The sequence below is a fragment of the Dermacentor albipictus genome, chromosome 7 (genome assembly GCF_038994185.2).
Source record: "Dermacentor albipictus isolate Rhodes 1998 colony chromosome 7, USDA_Dalb.pri_finalv2, whole genome shotgun sequence".
Lineage (NCBI taxonomy): Eukaryota > Metazoa > Arthropoda > Arachnida > Ixodida > Ixodidae > Dermacentor > Dermacentor albipictus.
Window position 1 is genome coordinate 22,741,276 of NC_091827.1, and position 23,988 is coordinate 22,765,263.

Below are 23,988 nucleotides of genomic sequence, written 5' to 3' on the forward strand. Positions count from 1 at the left end.
CGCTGCACGACGCGATAACGAAACAACTGAAACACCAAAGCGCGCGCAGCGCAGAGTCTAGCGAAAACAAAACCTTTCGACCACCAATACTATTGAAGGTTAACGTCAAAATGTTATTTTTTCTTAGAATCGAAGTAGACAAGTAGCATGTTCTTCCCTCTTATAACCTAATGAAATGATCTTTTTAATACGAGTAGTTGAGTACTAGAGACATAAATTATGATGAGTAGTGCCTTCGTCATCGGGCTAGTACCGGAATGTCGCTGGGGGATCTCACATCGTGTCATGCATTTACCTCAATTTCTTGGTTACTAACGCTCTGTTCGTGATTATATTGACGCCTTCGATGTTCTAGAGCATTGCTTTATCACTTTATAGTAACCTTTAGTGTCCCTTCAGGCCCTCAATCATTTGCTGTAACTTGTCTGCATTGTCGCTAAATAGAACTATGTCATCGGCAAACCGAAGGTTGCTGAGATATTCGCCGTCGATCTTTACTCCTAAGCATTCCCAGTTTAATAGCCTGAATATTTCTTCCAAGCACGCAGTGATTAGCACTGGAGAGATTGTGTCTCCCTATCTGACCCTTTTTTTATAGGTATCTTCTTACATATCTTGTGTAGAATTAAGGTAGCTGTAGAAACACAGTATATATTTTCCAAGGCATTTAGGTAGGCGTTCTGTACTCCTTGAATACGTAATGCTGCTATGACTCTTGGTATCTCTACTGAATCAAATACCTTTTCGTAATCTATGAGAGCGATATAGAGAGGCTTATTATTCTCTGCGGATTCCTCGATAACCTGATTAATTACATGGATGAATTGTAGAGTATGCCTTTCTGAAGCCAGCCGGTTCCCTTGGTTGACTTAAGTCCCGTGTTGCCCTTGTTCTATTGGATGTTATTTTGGCAAATATTTATATAAAACTGCGAGTAAGCTAACGGGCCTATAATTTTTCAATTATTTAACGTCACCTTTTCTTCAAGAAGCATCTCGCCGCTAAAGCTGCTTTGTACTTTAATTTGTTCTTTTTACAGCAACTTTCCACAGGCGCCTCATTCCTAAAGACTGGCAAACGGGGAAGGTCGTTGCGCTTTACAACTCAGGTGACAAAAATTCAACTGTTATCTACCGTACCATATCTTTAACTAGGGTCCCTTTCAATGTTATGGAACATGTTATATACTCTCACACTATGGACTTCTTAAACCCAAAAAATTTCTTCCATCCGCCCCAGCACGGGTTTCGCAAGAGGTATTCATGCGAAACACAACTAGCCACGTTGTTTGCTTGCTGACTTTGACACTAACGTTCACCTTGACGCTATTTTGCTGGTCTACGATACGGCATTTGATGAAGTTCCACATCAACGTTCAATAAACAACCCTCTCGGTTAAACCTATACTCTAACGTACTACAGTGAATCAAAGCCTTCTCAAGAAGCCGCTCTCAAACAGTCATCACAAATAACCAGTCCTCCAATCCTCTTCCTTTAACATCAGGTGTCCCACAACGATCCGCTCTCGTCCCACTTTTGCTTCTTATATTTATTAACGATCTCCCATTGCACGCATCTTGCCAAATCAGAATGTTTGTTGACGACTGCGTTATATACTGCCGAGTAATAAACACTGCGTATCAAGAAGCCCTCCAACCGGATATTAGCCACATCCAACAATGGTGAGAAGACTGACTGAAGATGCCTAACCCTAGCAAGTTCAAGTTTCTTGCATTACCCGTCGACACAAGTTTCATGCCTTTCTATACAATATCGGAAACGGGATCGTACAATCCGTATCTTCTTTCAAATTGTTAGGCATAAAAGTATTAAATGATATAACGCAGAATTAACACATAAACAACACGATATCATCAGCTAGCAATACACTGCCATTTCGTAAACTCTTCTTCGCCTCGCCCTAAATCCCTTACACTTGCTTGCTTACAAGGCACTCATTCAACCTAAACTAGAAAATGCAGTCGCCATATGGAACCAGCATCGTGTTCGCCTCATAAACGACCTAGAAGCAGACAAAAATCGTGCTACAAGCTTCATAAATTCTTCTTATTCGTATGACGTCAGTGTTCCAGCTCTGAAAACTAAATCTGCCTTAACGCCTCTCTCAGTTTGCCGTCACATAGCCACCCTAATACTTTGCCACAAGTTCTATTGCTTATCACTTAATCATGCACCTTACACCATGCCAGTATCGTACACTTCAGACGGCACCAACCACAACTGTCAAGTTTTTCGTCCGCGTGCTCGAATTGTTACTTTTTCAGCTTCCTTGTTCCCACGTGCAGCTAAAGATTGGAACGGCCATGCCCAACATGTAATAGAGATCGCCTGTGCATCATAATTCGCTGAAAATTTCAATAACGTATTTTGTATATAAACACATGTGGCATTATTAATGTTTTTTTTTTTAGCTGATTGCACCCCATATGTAATAAGCCCTCGGGGAGTCTTCACGGAAAGAAAATGGAATGAAATGAAATGCATTTTAACGTGTGTATCGTCTATAACACAAGCATTTCTCACCGTGGTTTCGCTGGTGGCTGTGATCTCCTCCCACGTTTGGTAGGTAGTACTGGCCACAATCCGGCCCGAGGCCGGATGCGGGCCAGCATCCACCACTTGCAGCAGCTGGCCGGGTGTCTCCGGCCCGTGCCTGAATGCCACCCCCCAGTGCCGGTAGGCCTCCGCCTGGTGTTGGATTGGGCTTGTAAGCCACCCCAAAAGGGTGGCCGCTGAGGCCACCACGGACCCTCGTAGCCGAGACGTAACGATGTAGACGTCGGTGAGTTGGCCCGCTGCGGCAGGAGCAACAGTAAATTTAATGTGTTGTCTCAAATCTAGACTTACTCTTTCGAAAGCGTCACTGGCTACCCGGTCTCGCCCTGAAGCACTTTTTCAAATAATAAACGTTAACTATAAGTTACTTCAAACAATAAAATCTAGTTTTTGAGCACACACTTTCCTGACACAAAGTCATTGCATCCGAACGCGCATTATCAGGTTCGGAGATGAATAGGCGGAACATTTTGTAACTTATTGCGCTGGCATTGCTAACAGCATTAACATAAATATAAGACACACTCCTAATTTTATTCTAGCCAAGATTTCACTGAAGAATAACAAACACTGCTGGTAACTACTGAAAGCGTTCTAACTGTCCATCTACAGTCGCAGGCGTTATCAGTATTCGCTGTCGTCTTTTTAGCTACTTATCCACAATGCACGCGTACGTTCGAGAGAACTTGTATATATCGCACAGAACAACTTGTCAAATAGCAGCGTTTTCTTGCTCAAAATAAGCAAGCAGACATAAAGTGAAATATAGAATCTGCTGTTTTGTTGTGTTCACGCAGTTAGACGTGTGGAAGCTTTCTAAACATATTAAACCTGAATAAAAAACTATATCTATATACCTGTCACTTTGCGAGCTCACAAACTCACCAAAGATAGTTTCCACATTCTTTAAACAATTTAAAGTCTTAGAGCCACAGCTTCCGCAGTCATTAAATACCTACTCCGTCCAACTCGACGTCACCAGCATATGAGTTCTCTCGGTAAGTGGCAGTAACCCCATAACCTGTCGAAGCGTTGCGTACGTCGATCTTGCTTTCATAGGAGCAACCATGTCATGCAGTCCTTTCAGGTGATTGCCACTTCTATCTCAGTGACGTAGGCAATCAGCATCTGCGCTGTCTTCACGCAACACCTGACCTTTCAGGTGGCCAGCCCTCTGTGATCCCAAATTCCACTGCGCTCTGGCATCTACGACAACCTGCGGAAAACCATTACTACACGCTACGGGATCCTTCTGCCTGCATGCACTTGTCTCATAGATCGTAGTTCGAGACGCTCGTACGACTCGCCTCCTGCAATGCACCCTGGTTCAACGGCAGCTTTCGCGCCTGTACCACAGCTGCTGGCTTATTCATCGCACAATGACGCTAAAATCCCGTCAACCACCACCCCAGCGCCTTGTCGGTGTGACACAGCGCGAGTGACAATGCCCGGCGACGGCGTAGTCCAGCTGCTTAACTACATTGGTTTTATACTTCTAAGCCAAGTGGCCTTTTTGTCCGACATTTGTAACAAGTAATGTTAATGAATGGGCAACTTACAGGCTCATGATGTCCCGCACAGCGATTACACGACGCGTTTGTCCCATGCGACGCCGTTATTTCAGACTTCGCGAATGTGTTGCTCCTGACGTTCTTGCCAACGCTTGTTGACACCGTCCTGTTGCCGGTCTTTGTCAGCGAAGGTGGGAGACGCCCGCGGCGAGAACTTCCATTCTCATCCTGACCATTTGCTAACCCCCGTATTCAGAAATGCAACTTAAGTTGAATCCCATGCTTGACTTGATCCGAGTGACACCTATCGGCAATGCGCCTAAGGAAACGCAGTGAGCGTCTTTGGGCACGTTAACGCTAGGCGTCATCAGTCAAGTCAAGCATGTGCTTCGACTTAAGTTGCATTTCTGCACACGGGGGTGTCTTTCGACACACCTTCCATAGCCATGGCGTTGATGCAGTTGCGTTCCTAGGTCAGTTCTGCATCAGGCGTGGCTAATGGCAGCGTCAGACGTCAGTCGCCAGCGTATAGCATCTGTTCGAAGACTGGCGACTAGCCGGTCCCGCAGAGCTTCCTCTAGAAACGCACCGAACGCGCACGTTCCTGCCAATTTCTTGAGACGCACGATAAGTCCATGACGCTTTCATGCTTCTCTCGTTTTCGTCGCTGGAAGCGATACCTTTTCTTCACCACAGTACTTCGGGGAATATACTGCTTTTTCAGTACGCCAACGCTGTCCTCGAATGTCACCTTGGTGGACGTCTTTGGAAGAAGCGAGCTCCTGAGCGTTCCGTAAACTTTTTCGCCGATTGCAGTCAAGGACACCAATAATTTCTCCTGTAATGTCTTTGGCAGCGATGAAGCACTGCAGTAGATCGAGGAAGTCTTCGATGCCCCCAGTGTCGGTGTCAAACTCCGGCAACTTGCCAGGTGTAGCACTCGAAGTACACATCTTCAATACATATTGCAGCATCCCATCCGCGTTGCAGTTTGTTGCGACAAACGCCGAGACGTACTTGTGTAACGTCCTCATTCAGTCTGGCCTACAGGCCGCGTCGCAGCAACCAAGAAAACTCTCGCCTCACATCGCACATGCGCAGAACAAACAATCAAGACCACCAATCACTGTCGTGGCGCAATCTCGCGCCGCGTTCGATGCAGCGCTCCAGCGCGTTCGAAGAAACACTGCCACCCGTTCGATGAAACGCTACCGTGCGTTCGGCGTAACACAGCAGGCCTATGTTGCGGAAAATCTGACCATCGGCCGCTTCGCGCGTCTTAAGACCGCGGAGGCGGGGACTGCTCGTAACGGCACGGGGACGCCACAGACACAATTTCTGAGGTGCATTAAATTCTTGCTATGTCCAATCCGCAGCGTCCGAGTTCTCTCGGTGAGCAGAAGCGAGCCGATGGCCTTTCGAAGCGCTGCGTTCGTCGCTCATGCGGATACCTAGGTGCCGCCTGCAGAGCTTTTATAGGAGCAACCATCTCATGCAGTTATTTTAGCCGGATAGCCGCTCTTACGTGAGCAACGTATACAAACAGCAGCTGCGCTGGTTTCACGTAAGACCCGCTTCCAGCTGGCCGGTTCTCTGTGCTCGAAATTCCACTACGCACTGGCAACTAAGACACCTGTGGAAGGCCATGAATGTACGCTATGGAATCCCTCGGGTTGCCCGGAGTGAGTGAGTGAGTGAGTGAGTGAGTGAGTGAGTGAGTGAGTGAGTGAGTGAGTGAGTGAGTGAGTGAGTGAGTGAGTGAGTGAGTGAGTGAGTGAGTGAGTGAGTGAGACAGTGAGTGAGTGAGTGAGTGAGTGAGTGAGTGAGTGAGTGAGTGAGTGAGTGAGTGAGTGAGTGAGTGAGTGAGTGAGTGAGTGAGTGAGTGAGTGAGTGAGTGAGTGAGTGAGATATTTAATCCACGTGAACGTCGAACGGACAAGTGTACAAAAAACTCAAAAACTCAATTGCTCAAAATCAGCAAGCAGACAAACTGAAATATAGAATCGGCTGTTTTGTTGTGTTCACGCAGTTAGACGTGTGGAAGCCTTCTAAACATATTAAACCTGAATCAAAAACTTTATAGCTATATACCTGTCACTTGGCGAGTTCACAAACTCACCAAAGATAGTTTCCACATTCTTTAAACGATTTATAGTCTTAACCATAGCCACAGCTTCCACAGTCATTAAATACATACTCCGTCCAACTCGACGTCACCAGCATATGAGTTCTCTCGGTAAAAGGCAGCAAGCCGATAACCTTTCGAAGCGTTGAGTTCGTCGATCTTGCGGTTGCTTGCCTGCAGAACTTTTATAGGACCAACCATGTCATGTAGTCCTTTCAGGAGAAAGTCACTTTTACCTCAGCAACGTAGGCAATCAGTGTCTGCAGTCTTCACGCAACACCTGACCTTCCACGTGGCCTGCTCTTGGTGATACAATATTCCACTGCAAGCTGGCATCTACGACAACCTGCGGGAGGCCATTACCACGCCCGAAGGGATCCCTCTGCCTGCCTATCGTAGTTCCAGGGGCTCGCAGTACTCGTCTCCTGCTACGCACCCTGTACAACGCTAGCTGACTGATTTATCTCACCGTGACGCTTCAAGGACAACACCGTGACGACCACCTCAGCGCCCTGTTCCCCATAGGCAGCGCTCCACATCTACGAGGCGCCTGACTCACAGCCCTGCAACACTACTACAAAGAACCATGACGCAAATATAAGCGCCGCGGCAACACCCTGTCGCCGAATGCAAAGTTTATTGCATGTTAGGGATTCACCACAACTTGTCACATCGCCCTCAGCATGCTTCCGTTTGGTACACGGCGGAGACAGAACCCCCGTAAAATGGACAAGGCAGCAGTGACCTTCGCCCTTTTGGTTGAGATAGCAATTATATGGATAATCTAGGCGTACTTTTGCCGTCGCTGTCGCCATCGCTCCGTGTAGACTCCGAGGCCGACAACACCGTCGCAGTTCGAATGAAACGACGCTAGGGGAGCCGACAGCAGTGGCTCTACCTTGAGCGCAAGAGAGAGGAAAGCGGAGAGCCAACGCGCAGTTCCGTCCTGCGAAAAGCCGGACGGGGGGGAGGGATAGCGGTGGCGCTGCGCGTCACCGCCAACTTACAGTCACTGGAAAAAAATTTTTCCCAGTGACTCTACCGCCAACTGCGCATATCGCGACCGGGCACAAGCGGAACCGACGATCGTGCGGCACAATCCGCGCGCAATTGGGGGCGAGCTCAATCACTGGAAAAGTTAGCGCCACCGTCGGCGTGACCTGGCATGAGGGATCACGTGGACACAGCGGCCGCGTCGGCTGCTTCGGAAGCGAGCTGAAAACGAAAGTTTTAAAGTCCGACTTGCGCCGCGTTTCCGGTTAAGTGGCGAGGCTTTATCGCTTAGGGTGTCTGCTTGACAACATATGAAAGTACTATAATAGGTAGTGGCTGCCTTTGGAGGCGTGCAGCATTAGACTACTGCTCGGTGCCGCAGTGCCGGACGTACGCAACGGAGCCCGGTGTCAGCCTTATTCACACGTAGCCACAGCGCAAGGAGCTGCGTGAAGCTTGGCTGGCGAAACTTATAGCCGGCAGACAGCCATCGGCTTAAACTCATGTATGCAGCAAGCACAGACGCGAGGAACATTTCTGCTACGGCGCCGGGACTGCGCGATGTTCGGTGAGTAGCAGAAAACGCGCACTGAGACGCTCGCCCACAACCGCTGCCCGGCTAATGTCATGACGGTTTGGTCTATGAACTTGTTGATAATATAGATACTGGCAAGTTAACTGGAACGGAAAGGGAGCGGTAAGACGCACATTAAAGAAAGGCATGGCATATGGTCATGTTTGTGTTATGAATTAATGCAGATGGATTACGAAAAACAAGCAGAGGGACATCGCACGCTGAGAAGACCGATAAACATACAGTGCGACGCAACTTGAGAAATAATATTCAAATGTCCAAGAACTTAAAAGACAAAAAAAGATTGAATCGTCGCGACGGCACATCACAGTAGCCGTAGCTAGGCGTCGAAGTCTCTATAACGGAATTATTTTTCAACAGTTCTCATAGCGTCCACGCAACAATGGCTGCTAGTGTACTGTCAAATGCTCATATGCTGCGGCCTAAAGCTCACGGCATGGTGCGAAAACGCGCTCACAGCGAAAGCAAAACATGCGCGGACATGCATGCAGTCGTGCAGTCGGTCGCTGCGAAACCGTGCGAAATTCGCTGGATTGAGGCTCCATTCTGTTATGCCTCATTTGGTTATACAGACAGCCCACTATAAGAACGTATTTCACATAGTTCACTCTCAGCGTTTGCCAACCTGTCACGCAAGAAGCCGGTTCGGCAGACTCCATCGTGGTGACCGCTCGCAGTGGCGTTCACTGTATACGTATTCGGTAAAGAGATAGCATCTGCAAACGATTACGTGCTTTCAGTTTGCCCAGGATTATTATATCGACAGTCAAAAACTTCCCTCGTTTTGAGAGTACCCACATAAATGTCCAGAAGGGCTGCCGCGTGGTGTTCTTATTGAGCGCCGTTTGCGAAACCTATGAGGAGCGCGCCGCGCGATCCCTCGTACTACGCAAGGGAGGCGCTTCCGACAGATGGCGACTCCGTAACCCCTCGCCGCCAATAGGGAGCCTAGCAGGGGAAAGAAAGTGGGCCGTACGTCTGCCGCTGCGCATCAGACACCAGTGCGTGGGAAATTTAGGGAGGCCTACTCCGGCGTCTGCTCTGCATGGTATCGCTGAGCAGACCCTTTCTTGAGAGAGATCTGCGATGGGGACAAAGTACGCCGACTGCTTCCACTCGCCTCCCAATGCAAAGATGCCGTGCACCACTAGACCGCTGTGCAGCTTCTAGCCTCGACCTTCCCAGAATCTTCGCTGTCCCATTTGCCTAAAAAAAAAGAAAATGTGACTTCAAGAGTTTAGCGAGAGCATACGGTGCCTTCGGTGGTCGAATAAAAGACGAAGAACTTTTACCTGATGAAAAAACGACAGACATCCGTTCTCTTAGAGTGCATCAAGAAGACTCGTTTATTTTTGACTAGAAGGTACGGGAAAGGGGAGAGAGTAGAGAGAAAAGGAAAGTCGCCATACATTGTGCCGAATAAACTTTTTTAAAACAGGGTTGAAGTGCCTCAGACAGGCTGGCCAACGTTTCGATAGGTGGACCTATCTTCGTCAAAGGCGGCCTCGTCATCCTCGGCGTGTTAGTTTTAAAGGGTTAGTGTAGTGACGTCACGTGCGGGTGTTGTCGCTGGCGGCTGGTTTTAAAGAGAGAGATTACAAGAGGGAACAGGCGTTCTCGTCCGACGTCTGTGAGCCTCATTCTCAAGACGAAGGGACAAGAGTGTGAGAGTGGGCACGCGGGGAGGAAAGAAAGGAAATAGAAGCGGACAAAAGAGGGGAAAAAGGAGAAAGCAAAAAAAAAAAAAAGCAGGGGGAGCCAGGGCCGTGCCAAGACACAACAAAGGGGGGGGGTGAAAGAAAAAGAAAGAGAAAAATGAAATCTTTAAGAAATACGGGGGCTTGGGAGCGTGTTGGGGATGCGAAGGGTTAGGAGGTATTCTGGGGAGTCGTTGGCGGCATGTTTTTGAGGCATTAGAACGGCCGGTCAAGCAATAGGTCGAGTAATTTTGAAATAGTTAAGGTGGCGACGCGGAGTCTGCGGTGCAATGTGCGGGGTGACTGAAAGGTAGCGGCATGGTCTTTCAAGGGGCACTGCCCCACGCGCTTAACGTAGGTGTCGTTACGGCGGCATCCAGAAGGCGATACTGCGGGTTGAGGCGCCGAAAAAGGCATATTGACTTCGGAATGTGTTGTCGAGGGGGTTTCAAAAAAAAAAGACTAAAAAAAAGGGGGGGGCAGGGGGAAGGGGGGGGGGGCGAAATCGGTATAGGAAACAGGAGGGTGGCGCGTGCAGAAGCGGGCGCGGGCAAGTGTACATGGAAGAAGGGGATCGTTCACTTGGTGTAGACGTAAAATCCTGAAAGAGTACATTTAAATTGAGTAGTAGGCATTCCTCCGAAATGAAAGAGTAGGTGAGGTTAAGAATTAAAGTTGGCTGGTGGCCTAATGTGTTTTGTGTATTAGTTGATGATATGAGAGTTTCAGATTTAAGTTACAGCTTTTAAAGATTCTAAGTTGCCGCGTGCCAAATTAATTCCTGTCGGGTGTAGGCAATTAAACTTGTGTATGAGGTATGATTCCGTGTACTTCCTTTCACGAGGGGAACGGAAATTTGTTTGTAGTATATAGAGCCTTGCTTTGTCAAACATATGTCCATGTTCATTAAAGTGGCTGGCTACTGCTTTGGGTAAATTGTGTTTTGTGTCCGCGCGGTGACCATTGAGTCTTGTATTGATTTGTTGTCCGGTCTCACCTATGTATTGTTTACTACAAGCGGCGCATTCTAGACAGTAGACTACATTGCTTGATGTGCAGGTGAAAGCCGAAGTTACCTTGTGTGTGTAATTCGACGCTGTACTTTTTACTGTAGTAGTGGATTGAATGTGTTTGCATGTAGAGCACCTGGGGCGACCACAGGGATTGGTTCCCAACTTCTTCTTTTTCTGTAGTTTGGCGTGCACAAGAACATCTTTAAAATTAGTGTTGCGTCTGTAGGCTACTCTGGGAGGGTCGGGGAAAATCTTCTTAAGTTTCTGGTTGCTGGTGAGAATCGGGTAGTATTTACTTAGGATGTTATTCACGTTTGGGAGTGCGTTTGAGAATTTAGTAGTAAGAAGAGGCGTTGTTGTTCTTGTGATCTTCGGGCGGGGCTTGAGGACCTCGGCTCGATCAAGTTTGGTTGCAGCGATGTAAGCTGTTTGAAGGTCATTGTTTGGGTGGTTCCTGTTTGATAGCGTTTCTTTAAGGTGATCGAGTCTATCTATGTAGTCTTGGTTTTCAACGCAAATGCGACGTAGTCGTGTGGCTTGGCCTTTAAAGATGCCTTGTTTGCAATGTCTGGGATGGTGGCTGGTATATTCTAGGTACTGTTGTTTGTCGAAAGGTTTCCTATACAGCGTTGTCTTTAGTTCACCATTGTCAATGTATATTGTTGTGTCCAGAAAGTTTATGCGCTCAGTTGAGGATTCTGATGTGAATTTTATTGTTGGGTGAACAGAATTTAGAAAGGATGTATATTTATCTAGACTGTCTTGGCCATGTCCCCAGATTATGAGTATGTCGTCTATGTATCGTAGGTATGTGTGGGGCTTGGTAGTGTAGCGCGATAGGAAATCTGTTTCTAGAATCCCCATAAATATGTTCGCGTAGGTTGGTGCAAAAGGCGTACCCATGCTTGTACCATGTATCTGTAGGTAGTAACTCTCTTCAAATTCGAAGTAGTTATGTGTGAGAACTAATTCAAGGAGAGACAGGTAAACTTCAGTAGAGTGTTGTGCACTGTGTTTAGACAGCGTTTCTTTTATCGAAGATAAACCATCAGGGATTGGAATGTTGGTGTACAGCGCCGTGACGTCTAGTGTTGCGAGAATTGTGTTGTGGGGTAGTGTGCCTTTAGTATTAATGTCTTCTATAATTCTCAGCAGGTGGGGCGTATCTTGTACAAATGACGGAAGTGTTTTCGGCAAGTTACCAAGGTAGTGGTTAAGGAATGTGGAGATGCTCTCTGTCGGGGTGTTGTTGTTTGATACTATCGGACGGCCTGGGATACTAGCAGTGTATAGTTCAGCGGATGGAATTTTATGAATTTTCGGAAGGAGGTAAAAACGTCCGGCAGTTTTGTTGCTTGGTTTAAGAAATTTGTATTCTGATGGTGTTATCAATTCATCAGCCAAAAGTGATTTCAGCCTGTTGGTAATTGTCACTGTATAGGACAATGTCGGATCGTTATCTAGTTTGCGGTAATGTTCCGGGTTGTTTAGTTGTCTGTAAGCCTCGTGCTTGTATTTTTCTATTGGCCAAATAACTATACTTCCACCCTTATCTGCTTCCTTAATAACAATGTCATTCCGGCAGCTCAGATTTGAAATGATATGACTCTCCGACGCAGTTATGTTTTTAGGTCGCTTAGATGTCTTGGATTGGCTTATAATTTCTTTAGTGATAGTTTTAAGGTATATGTCAAGTTCTATGGCTTGTTCTGGTTCGGGAGTCCAAGTGGATTGGGCTCTAAGTGGTGTCGTCCCGGTGTCTGGTGTGTCTGCAAAAAAGTGTCGGATACGCATTCGTCGGGAGAATTCTGAGAGGTCCTTGTGAAGCTCGAATTCATTTATTGTGTTGTTCGTGGGGCAAAAGTTTAAGCCCTTGCTGAGTACGGCTATTTCTTTTTGACTTAATGTTTTAGAAATGTCTATAACATTGGAGCGGTTTAGTTCTGTGGAAATTTCCTTACTGTCTGGTCCTTCTAAGCTCGAGGTCCCTCTTGTCTGGGTGTGGTGGCTGTTTGGCTGGAAGGTTGTTTTTTGATTAAAATTTGCTTTTTTCCTTTGTTTTTGAACCAATTTTCTAGATTGTTTTTCGCCGTAATGTTCTAAATCTCTCTTCTCATCTGGTGTCAGGGTTATGTTCCTAAGTCTGTGGTTAAAAGTTTCGATTTGCTCTTCACAGTGTTCTTTGAGGATATTCAAAAGTGAAAGTGAGGCATTATGTAATGTTGTTTGCCAGTTTGCGCGATGGTGTGGTGGGAGTGTTCCTAGAGCTGGTACAGCCTTGAGTGTTAGGCCTTTAGGAATTATATTTTTCTCGGTGCAGCTTGTGTAGGTTTTCAGATGGGAGGTGTAGCTCACATGTTTTTTGGTAAGTTTTCTAGCCTGTAGGAATTCGGTGCTTCTTGGCATTGAGGAATTATTGATTTGCGGTGTCTGTCATTTACTTGTCTTCTTGCGGGCAGATTTGCGTGGGGTGTTTTTCCGTTCGGCCGGTTTATTATCGTATGCCTGGCTTAATTCGATCTCGGTCTCTGTTTGAGTTTGTGTGTGTGCAGGCAGGCGTGTGGGGGTCTGTGTGTAGACTTCGGTGGTGGGTTTTCTGTTGTCTGTTGCCATTGTGTCTGTTTGCATGGTGGTTGATGTCATTTTTGGTGGTGTGTGTGCCTTCTGGTTCTTTTCACATTCCACTGTCTGTGTTCCAACTGTTCTTGTGTTGACTGTTTCACTTGTGCAGTGGCTTGCTTCACATTCCACTGTCTGTATTCCCTGTGTCCTCAAAGTGACTGTCACAGTTGTGTTCTTCGCGGTTGCACGTTCCGCAGAGTTGGTGGAGGTGGTATTTGAGGTGGAATTTAAAAGAGTTTTTCTGTACTTGTCCTTAATAAAGGACTTGATGTATTGTGAAACTAGCTCTATTCCACTGCGGTTCAAGTGGAAGCCATCCCAAGCTAGGTGTTCGTGTGGTGCTTCGTGTATTTCCGCGTGGTGCATGGTGTCAACATTCTTATGGACGTTTTCTAAGTTGAAAATTAGTGAGTTTAGCTTGTTAATCTCCTCATTGTGCTTCATGAGTGCATTAGTTTGGTAGAATAGTGGGCGGTGTTTGTTTTGTAGGCGGGGAGCGACAGTCGTTATGGTTATGTGTGCGTTTGGGCGAGCGGCTTGAATGGTTCTTATTACGTCGCTCATGGACTCTATCGTGTCCGCGGCGCTTTGTGTTCTTAGGTTGTTTGTGCCTACATTGATGATAAAGTGTGTGGTGTCAATTGGCGCATCACATACTAGCGGTAGAATATCTGATGTTTGTGCCCCACTAAGGTGTTTTATGTATGGCGCGTGTGGGCCTGGTGGAAAATGTTCCTTCAGGTATCTGTACTGGCTATCTCCAAGGATTGCTACATGGGCAAAGGATAACAAGGGGCACTTACCCTGTTCCGTCATCGTCAGCTGTCATGGAAGTCCAAAAACAAGAAAGGGGCTGGCAGATGGGATGGCACACTGTGGTATAAACTTTTAAAAAAGTTTATACCACAGTGTGCCATCCCATCTGCCAGCCCCTTTCTTGTTATTGTGCCGAATAGGCTTTCTTGCACCCCGCACGTGCAAGCAACCCCCTCCAAACTTGAAAGACGCCATCGCACCGTCGGTTGCTGTTCGAAGAAAGCGCCCGCCAATATTTTGCACGCAGTTTGAGGGGTGTCAAGTGTCCAGCGCTTCTGGCACAGTGACCTCAATAGTGCCGTTTTAGGTGGGGCAGTCCTCCTCGCCACATCATCGGCGGCCCCCAGTGCGGGGATTCTTTGGCTCAAGAACGATCTCCCCAGGATGCGCAAACTATTATCGAGCTCATTGCTCCCCAATCTCTAAGGAATACAGCAGCTGTATCGGTCAGTTCACCTCTGTTCCTTCACTTAATAACAATTTGCGGCACCACGCCCTGCCGTCTCTGTCCTTAAATGTTTCCTTAATTCTGGCGGTCTTGCACATGTGGCGTTTCAAGCGGTGTTCCCTCAGGAGCAGCAAAGCTCGATGTCGTTGGGCGGTACATATGTGTCGATCTAAGATCCAATAAGTACTCTTTCCGCCACCGTCGCCAGAAACCATCGACCACGACAGTCCGGTACTTCCAGCGACGTGAGAGATGCATTCCACCGCCAGGAATTTCGTCCGGCAGCAGATGTTGAGGAAGGGTTGTCAACTTTCTTCCGACAAGAAGGTGCGCCGGTGACAGTGGCTCTGGCTCTTGAGCATCATCATATATGAAAGTCAAAGGGCGTGAGTTGATCACCGTCTCCATCTCATAAAGAACGGTGGTCAGTTGTTCGAAACTCAAGCTGCTCCGACCTAACACCTTTCGCAACGCTATTTTCACAGATCACACCATCTACTTCCAGAATCCGCCCCAGAAAGCTGCCCGTTATACAATAAACTTCCATCTGATCTGGTTTCCAGCGAAGTATGACTGCAATTCTTCGAGTTGCAAGAGCGCGAACATGGCCTTTAGATCCCATGCTGCATGTTTGAATGTGAGCGCGTTGTCCGACCGTCGAGGAGGTTCCACGGCGTGCCACAAAGCGTTTAAAGGCCAAGAGGAAGGCTGTAGCCGACAGGTCGCTGACGAGCTCAAGGTGGACGGCTAGTGTCACAGCACAGGTCAAAATAGCGATGTAGCATCTTTTGTTGTCGCGTCACTGTTGACGATGAAGGGCCCTGCAAAATCGATGCCCACGATGCCGAACGTGTTTCCTTTTGATATTCTGTCAGCTGGAAGTGGTGCTACTGGTTGCGTAGCTGGAGGGCAACTTTCTGACAGACGAGGCACTGCTTTATAACTTTCTTTACGGCCTGACGTCCTCTGATAATTCAAGACGATTCTCGCAGCTGTGCTAGAGTCTCGCGTACATCCGTGTGCAGCATTCTCAAGTGTTCCTTCCGTATGAGCAGTCACGTGAGGGGGTGATTGCGACGGAGAACGACGGGATGCTAAGTCTCTTCGTTGTTATCACTGAATTGCAAGCGTGCACCAACTGGCATGAGGCTCTCTTTGTCGAAGTACGGGATAAAAGGTAAAACAAAGGAACTCTTGGCAGAGGTCTTCGATTATTCAGGTTTGAAAGGTCATCGCTGGACGCATCTCTTAAAGTTTTAGCCAACCAGTATCTTTCGACGCGGATCACTTCTTCAGCTCCTAATGGGACGATTGTCTTTCCTTCTTTGTTGTGGCAGTTGTCGACAAAGTGGCGGACCCACGCGGTTACTCGCACGACTCTGCTGAATGAACTTTAATTCTCAACATTGAGAATTGCCATGGATGACGAGGATACTATGGGCATCACCGTCACCTTTCGCTCTTTCATTTGGCACTCCCCAACGTTCGAGCTCGGGTCCTTATTGTTGGCCAATGCGTGTCATCCTCCTGAAGCCAACGGGGTCCTCTCCAACACAACTCGCTTTCCCGCAGGGCTGATGGGAGAATGCCTCGGGTGATTAGGTCAGCGGGGCTGTCTGAACTTAGGCAGTGTTTGCAATCCTTGAGATCTGTCAGAGCTTGCAATCCTGAGACTCGATTTGCTACGAAAGGCTTCAATCTGGCAGCGTTTCCCTTGATCCAGTACATAGCTACGGAAGAGTCAGTTCAGAGGGTAGTAGCAACGTTCTTCAGATCCAAGGTCTTGGTTACGTAATGGCATAGCGGCGCACCAACAAGGGCTCCCAACAGCTCCAATCGGGGTTGCGAGAGGCATCTCAAAAGAGTCAGTCTTGATTTGGCCATGACCAAGCTTACATTTATTAGTCCGAACGGAGACTTGGTCACGATATATGCGACAACACCAGAGGCCTTCGGGCTTGCGTCACAGAAAATGTGTGCCACTTTCTCCGTATCATCACTTCTTAGGCCTGCCGCTATCTGTCTTGGAACGGATACTCCAATGCATGAAAGCTCCTTACACCAGCAGTCGCACTCAGGCTGCAATGTTTCAGGCAAAGATATCGTCCCAACCAATTCCGAACTCCCACAACTTCTGGGACATTAACTTTACACATAATGTTGTGGGAGCAATAAATCCAAAAGGGTCGAAAACTCTTGCCGAGGCCTGCAGCACAAATCTCTTGTTGTCGGCGCTTGCGGAGAGGAGGCCGATGAGTGAAGTTAGGTTGTATTCTAAGTGGTCAGTCTGAGCATTTCAACCAACTCCCAAAAGCTTTGTAGCTGCAGTATATCCATCATCAGCGTTCGTTCGTTCCACATTGCCATTCTCCATGAAGTTTACGAGATCACGTTCGTTCAATATCCACTTGTGTAGCCGCATCCCTGCTGGAGACAATATAAATTTTTATTCCTGGCACAAGACTTTACCCTTGTAAAGGCTGTCAACCCCAGTTACAAGGTCATCTACGTAAAAATGCTTGCGCTGGATACCGCAGTCTCAGCATACTGTTCCGGCAGGCCTTCAAGATGATGTTGCAACGTTGCAGACAAGAGAAATAGGCTCGACGTGACACCGTACGGCACTCGAGTAGTCCAACAGGTCACCACAGCTGGAAGTTCTTCCCCTTTCTTTGGGGTCATAGCGTACCAGAGGAACTACACAGCGTTCCAATCGCCCTCTGATAGGGAGATTTGGAGAAAGGCCTTTTCAATATCCGCAACGATGGCAATGTTGTAAGTGCGGAATTTGATCAGCAGATCAATGAGCTCAGGGTTTAGGTTAGGGCCACTTTCCAAAACATTGTTCAGTGAGAGGCACTTTTTGGCACTTAATGATGCATCGAATACTACCCTCAGTTTCGTCGCCTGGCTTTCGTGATGAGCAATTGCGTCATGTGGCATATAGTACGCCGGACCTTCCGACGTGTCGTAATTCTTGCTGGCTGGCTCTGCATAGCCCTTTTCTATGTAATCTCTTATGGAGGCGTCGTACTCCCTAATAAACGAATCTCCTTTCACGAGGCGCATTGTATGTGCTCTAAGACGCCTTGCTGCGCACTCGTAGTTGTCGCTAAGCTCGTTAACCATCGAATTCCATGAAAACGACAACTTATAGCTGCCATTCTAAAAGTTAATGGTTTCTTTATATCGCTGAAGGAAGGCGTCCTGGTGAGGAACAGGCTCATGTTCCTCGATACCGATGTGCTCGAGCTCCCAGAAAGACTTTAGCTGGGCTGATATTTCCTTGTCAATTTGTTAACTCCCTTCTATACGCATCACGCCAGGAGCCGAGAAGCAGATTCCTGTTGACTTCATTGTGCCGGCCTTGGCCTGGACTGTCCATCTGAATACAGTCTCCACTGCCATCAATTTGGAGCTGAGACGTACGCTTAGTGGATCCCGCGATGATTTCCCAGTAATGATGGGCGCCTATCAAAAGGCCAATATTTTCAATGCGTGGTCAGCAAGACTCCAGAAGCAGTGGAGTGTACGATTCCTCCAAGCGCCACAAAATGGTAATCGCCATTAAATACATCAGGAGTCCTAAATAAAGGATGGCTTACTAAATGAACTTAAAAATGACAGCGCTGTGCTGCTCCTTATTGAACCGAGTTTTAACTATACGCTGCCGAGAAATGTTGCGGTGAGGCAGCTCACGGAACCACTGGGGACGTATTCTGCAACGATCAATTTCGGCTATAGTGTCGCTTCTGCGATGGCATCGCCGTTAGGCGCGCGCTTATTGACTGGTTGAGCATAATCGGATAAGCTGATTCGCTTGTTGAGGCCTACGTCACGCGAACGGTGTCGCCGAAGCGATAGTCGCAGAATATGTCCCCTGCAGTTGTATTGCCAACCCAGCGCCTTGGCAGCTACCATGCACTTCCGAACAGCGGCTTGATTGTCATAGGCAGCATAGCTATTGAGGATGCAGGAAATAGGACTAGATGAGAAGTATTGCCATTTGCGAGTTCCTAATCAAAGGATTCGTTTTTTGCCTGATACTTCCTCTCCCTCCGGCTCGTGCCTGTTATTTGCGCGCAATTGCACGGCAGGAACGCTGGTGATAGCTTGCCGTGCACACAAAGGTCATGAGGGCAGCAGAAGGCCCAACACTGACATGTCCCCGCAGGAGAGCCAATGGAGCAGACCGTGAAGGTGAGACCACTTCGCTTCGCACTTTTCTTCAACAAAGTCTAATGTGCATCTGTCACATCTCCAGAGACCTCTTAACCCAACAAACACTGGTCGACCATTCGCCACGGCAACTGTAAGAGTTCTAGCTCAGGGGAAGGGCGGATGAAAACGTCTCTATTACCCTTTTACTTGCAATTGCAATAAAGCGCTTGCATATTCGGGCTTACCGGCATGCGCCATGTTGTTACGGGTCCTGCGCTGATGGTTTTGCCGCGGGCGGGGCTGCACGGGGCCGAGGTTCTTGCGTGGTTTTGCCGGGCGGGGGGGGGGGGGGGGTGGAGGCGGTTGTCGACAGCTCGTCTAGGCCCCGGAAGACTGGCCTAGACGACGGAGGTGATGGTCTCCATGCTCCCGCGTGCCGGCTTTGACGTGTTCCTGCGGCACGGGAGCAGCAGCAGCAGCTGGTCGCAGTGGTCCACACCTGGCTGATTTTACGTCGTTGTGGGCGCGTTTTTGTGGGCGCGTTCGGCGCCGCGCGTGTCGAAAACTGCGCGTGCAAACGCGCAACTTCGACCTCTGTCGTTCCAGCACGTGGCTCCTACCCACTACGGGGACTGGTCGGGAATTAGATGGATTATTCAAATATACGATACATGATAAATTTCTTAATATCTTATTAAAGTAATCAGACGTTGTCCATAAGGGGGAAAATAAGCATCCCTGAGCGATCCGAGGCAAATGCATCCGTAGAACACCAGCAACAGAAGCGGAACTTCAGGTGACATAGTCGCGGTGGTGCGGCCGTGTCCACTGCTGGTGAATGAAGCCGACATCCCTTTTAAAGGTGTCGGTCGGGTGAGTTGAGTTGAGTGGTTGTAGGCTACTGGTGGGATTAGCCTTGCAGTTGTTGCTGGCAATTGCTCCACCGTAGTGGCACTTAAGGGGACAGGGTAGGTCCTATTCTAGCCATGCATTTTAGGCTATGTTCCTGACCCTTTTTCTCGTGATCTGCTGGGGTTAGAACATTATTCTTGGTGGCATTGTAATCAGCAATGTTAGGTAGTGAAATTGAACCAGGGTTATTTCTTTTTGAAGATTAGATTTTTTTCATTTCTTTTACTGGGCCCACCAAATTTTAGAGCCAAAATCTGCAGTAAACAGCCTGTAAACGAAAATTCCCTTCAAGAATATTTATAATCCTGGTTCAGTAGACTTTCTGTAATGTTTGCTCAATACCTGTAAAATGTTATCGCCCTAGCGGTTGTAGTGTCTGAAAAAAGGGGTCAAATGCAGCAAAATTTGGTGTTTTCAGATAATTGGCTTTGAAGTGGAAGAAAGAGCTTTATTGCAATATAGAACTATAGAAACAAATTCTGGCACATTTTTTCAATAGCCACCAGCCTGGTAGTCCCCTCCATCGTCAACACTTTTCTGTGCTAGCTGCATTGTTTTCCGGACCTCCTTAGTTACCAGTCGTGTAGCCCTCTCTGCAAAGTACAGTCGCCGCCGGTCAACTTCGCGCAACCACTGGACTGTAAACCGTCCTGGAGAAACTCGGAATGACCTCAAAATGTCGGCTCGAGCAATACTGCGGTCCTTAAAAGTTAGCACAGCATCCATTGTCGCCATTTTCAGCCTCTTGAGGCCAAGAAAGACATTCTTCGGAGCGTGCTCCCATACAACCTTGTTGAACGCCTCATTCGCGTTCCGACTTTTTCCATGGTGACATTTCTGCAGAAGCTCACGCTTTGAGAGCTGCTGAAACACCGGCGTTCTCCTTTGAGCGTTCCGCCGAGCGCGAAAGCTTCGGTGCAGACGCTGACGTGGTGGCTGCGGCGCCCACTCCTCGATTGTGTTGCGGAGAATTGGCGTCATTGGAGGTCGACTTATGCCGGTTTCCGTGGAAGAGACGTTTTTTTAAAGCACGTCTTTGGCTTTGTCATTGCATTACCGCTAAATAACCAGCACCAAAGTATAAATAAATTCGATTGTCCGCAAAAACACGTCAAAGCAAGAGCAAAACGCCGCGCATTGCGAGTAATCCTGCTGCGTCTTAGCATTCGTTTGGCTAAGTGAAACATGCTAGCTAGGTTTTCACTGTTGCCAGATGAGTGACAGCCATTCCGCCAAAACGTGACAAAAAATAGGCGGTGAAAACAAAATTTTTTTTCGGTTTAGGAGAGGCAAGGTCCCGAGCATGTGTCTAAGGGGGCGTGGCTGGATACTGCCTAGGTTTCGAAAAATGTTGATTTTGAGGTAAATATTTCGCGTACGCGCAAATGAAACACTGGGCCATGTTAAGGAAAGAATAGAGATTTTAAATTACACAAAAACAAAAAATCGATTTTTTTCGGAAAATTTGCCTACCCTGTTCCTTAACATCAGGCGTCCCACAAATTATATTTATTAACGATCTCCCATTGCACGCATCTTGCCAAATCAGAATGTTTGCTGACGACTGCGTTATCTACTGCCGAGTAATAAACGCTGCGGATAAAGAAGCCCTCCAACCGGATATTAGCCACATCCAACAATGGTGACAAGACTGACTCAAGATGCTTAACCCTAGCAAGTTCAAGCTTCTTCCATTACCCGTCGACACAAGTTTCATGCCTTTTTATACAATATCGCAAACGGGATCGTACAATCCGTATCGTCTTTCAAATTGTTAGGCATAAAAGTATTAAATGACATAACGCAGAATTAACACATAACCAACGCGATGTCATCAGCTAGCAATACACTGCCATTTCGTAAACTCATCTTCGCCTCGCCCCAAATCCCTTACACTTGCTTGCTTACAAGGCACTCATTCAACCTAAACTAGAAAATGCACTAGCCATATAGAACCAGCATCGTGTTAGTCTCATAAACGACCTAGAAGCAGACAAAAATCGTGCTACAAGCTTCATACATTCTTCTTATTCGTATGACGTCAGTGTTTCAGCTCTGAAAATAAATCTGCCTTAACGCCTCTCTCAGTTTGCCGTCACATAGCCACCCTATTACTTTGGCACAAGTTCTATTGCTTATCACTCAATCATGCACCTTACACCATGCGAGCATCAGACACTTCAGACCGCCCCAAGTACAACTGTCAAGTTTTTCGTCCGCGTGCTCGAATTGTAACTTTTTCAGCTTCCTTGTTCCCACGTGCAGCTAAAGATTAGAGCGGCCATGCCCAACATGTCATAGAGATTATCTGTGCATTATAATTCGTTGAAAATTTCAATAACGTATTTCGTATATAAACACATGTGGCATTATTAATGTTTTTTTTTTTTACCTGATTGCACCCCATATGTAATACGCCCTCGGGGGGTCTTCACGGAAAGAAGATGGAATAAAATGAAATGCATCCTTATGTGTGTATCGTGTATAACACAAGCATTTCTCACCCTAATGGTGCCGTTGCCAAGCACCTCTTCTTCTGTCTGCCAACTAGTTGTCGCGACCAGGCGGCCGCTCGCCGGGTGCCGCCCGGCCTCGACAACGTGGATGAAGCCTCCTGGCGGCGGGTAGCTGAACCCTAGGCCCCAATGGTAGAAGGCATTGTCCTGGTTGACAACGCTGGATGTGACCATGGTTGCGATAGACGCGCCAACGCCCACCGCACCAGACAGCTTCGTTTGGAGCACGTCGACCCTTGTCAGGAGAGCTCCCGGAACTTCCGAGTCGGAGGAGAGATCAAGGTACCGAAATTTAATAATGTACTGTCTCAAATCTAGACTTCCACTTTCGAGAGTGTCACTGACTATGCGGTCTCGCCCTGAAGCACTTTTTCAAATAATAATCGTTAACTACGATTTACTTCAAACCATAAAATCTAGTTGTTGAGCAAGCACTTTCCTGACACATACTCATTGCATCCGAAGGAGCATTATCAGGTTCGGAGACGAATAGGCGGAACAGTTATTGCGCTGGCATTGCTAACAGCATTAACATAGAGATAAGAAACACTCCGAATTTTATTCGCGCCAAGATTTTACTGAAGAATGACAAACACCGCTGGGGATTACTGAAAACGTTGTAACTGTCCATCTACAGTCGCAGGCGTTATCAGTATTTGCTGTCGTCTTGCTAGCTACTTATCCACAATGCACGCCTACGTTCCAGACAACTTGTATATATCGCACATAACAACTTGTCAAATAGCAGCGTTTTCTTGCTCAAAATCAGCAAGCAGACAAACTGAAATATAGAATCTGCTGTTTTGTTCTGTTCACGCAGTTAGACGTGTGGAACCTTTCTAAACATATTAAACCTGAATCAAAAACTTTATAGGTAAATACCTGTCACTTTGCGAGTTCACAAACTCACCAAAGATAGTTTCCACATTCTTTAAACGATTTATAGTCTTAAACAGAGCCACAGCTTCCGCAGTCATTAAATACATACTCCGTCCAACTCGACGTCACCAGCATAGGCGTTCTCTCGGTAAAAGGCAGCAAGCCGTTTACCTTTCGAAGCATTGCATTCGTCGATCTTGCGGTTGCGTGCCTGCAGAACTTTTATAGGACCAACCATGTCATGTAGTCCTTTCAGGAGATAGTCACATTTACCTCAGCAACGTAGGCAATCAGCATCTGCACTGTCTTCACGCAACACCTGACCTTCCAGGTGGCCTGCTCTTGGTGATACAATATTGCACTGCGCGCTGGCATCTACGACAACCTGCGGAAGGCTATTACCACGCGCGAAGGGATCCCTCTGCCTGCCTGTACTTGTATGATAGATCGTAGTTCCAGGGGCTCGCAGTACTCGTCTCCTGCTACGCACCCTGTACAACGCTAGCTGACTGATTTATCTCACCGTGACGCTTGAAGGACAACACCGTGACGACCACCTCAGCCCCCTGTTCCCCATAGGCAGCGCTCCACATCTACGAGGCGCCTGACTCACAGCCCTACAACGCTACTACAAAGAACCATGACGCAAATAAAAGCGCCGCGGCAACACCCTGTCGCCGAATGCAAAGTTTATTGCATGTTAGGGATTCACCACAACTTGTCACATCGCCCTCAGCATGCTTCCGTTTGGTACACGGCGGAGACAGAACACCCGTAAAATGGACAAGGCAGCAGTGACCTTCGCCCTTTTGCTTGAGACAGCAATTATATGGATAATCTAGGCGTACTTTTGCCGTCGCTGTCGCCATCGCTCCGTGTAGACTCCGAGGCCGACAACACCGTCGCAGTTCGAATGAAACGACGCTAGGGAAGCCGACAACAGTGGCTCTACCTTGAGCGCAGGAGAGAGGAAAGCGGAGAGCCAACGCGCAGTTCCGTCCTGCGAAAAGCCGGAGGGGGGGGGAGGGGGGGGGGGGGGGAGAGCGGTGGCGCTGCGCTTCGCCGCCAACTTAGAGTCACTGGAAAAAATTTTTTCCCAGTGACTCTACCGCCAACTGCGTAT

The 23,988-nt window shown here is 47.7% G+C and overlaps 1 protein-coding gene across 3 annotated transcripts in view; it reads right to left on the reverse strand.

The window, feature by feature from the left end:
• The window catches only part of LOC135915668 (uncharacterized), a 381,759-nt gene that overhangs the window by 130,616 nt on the left and 227,155 nt on the right, over positions 1-23,988 (reverse strand). The window contains exons 5-7 of one of the 3 annotated variants that reach the window (XM_070521762.1): positions 21,975-22,243; positions 18,804-19,011; positions 2,679-2,816 (exon numbers count right to left, since the gene is read on the reverse strand). In XM_070521762.1, the coding sequence (XP_070377863.1) occupies positions 18,937-19,011; positions 21,975-22,243 (344 nt within the window). In that variant the 3' untranslated portion in view covers positions 2,679-2,816; positions 18,804-18,936. Of the gene's footprint in view, positions 1-2,544; positions 2,817-18,803; positions 19,012-21,974; positions 22,244-23,988 lie in introns of those variants that run through there. The other 2 variants (XM_070521761.1, XM_070521763.1) reach the window with 2 other exon arrangements.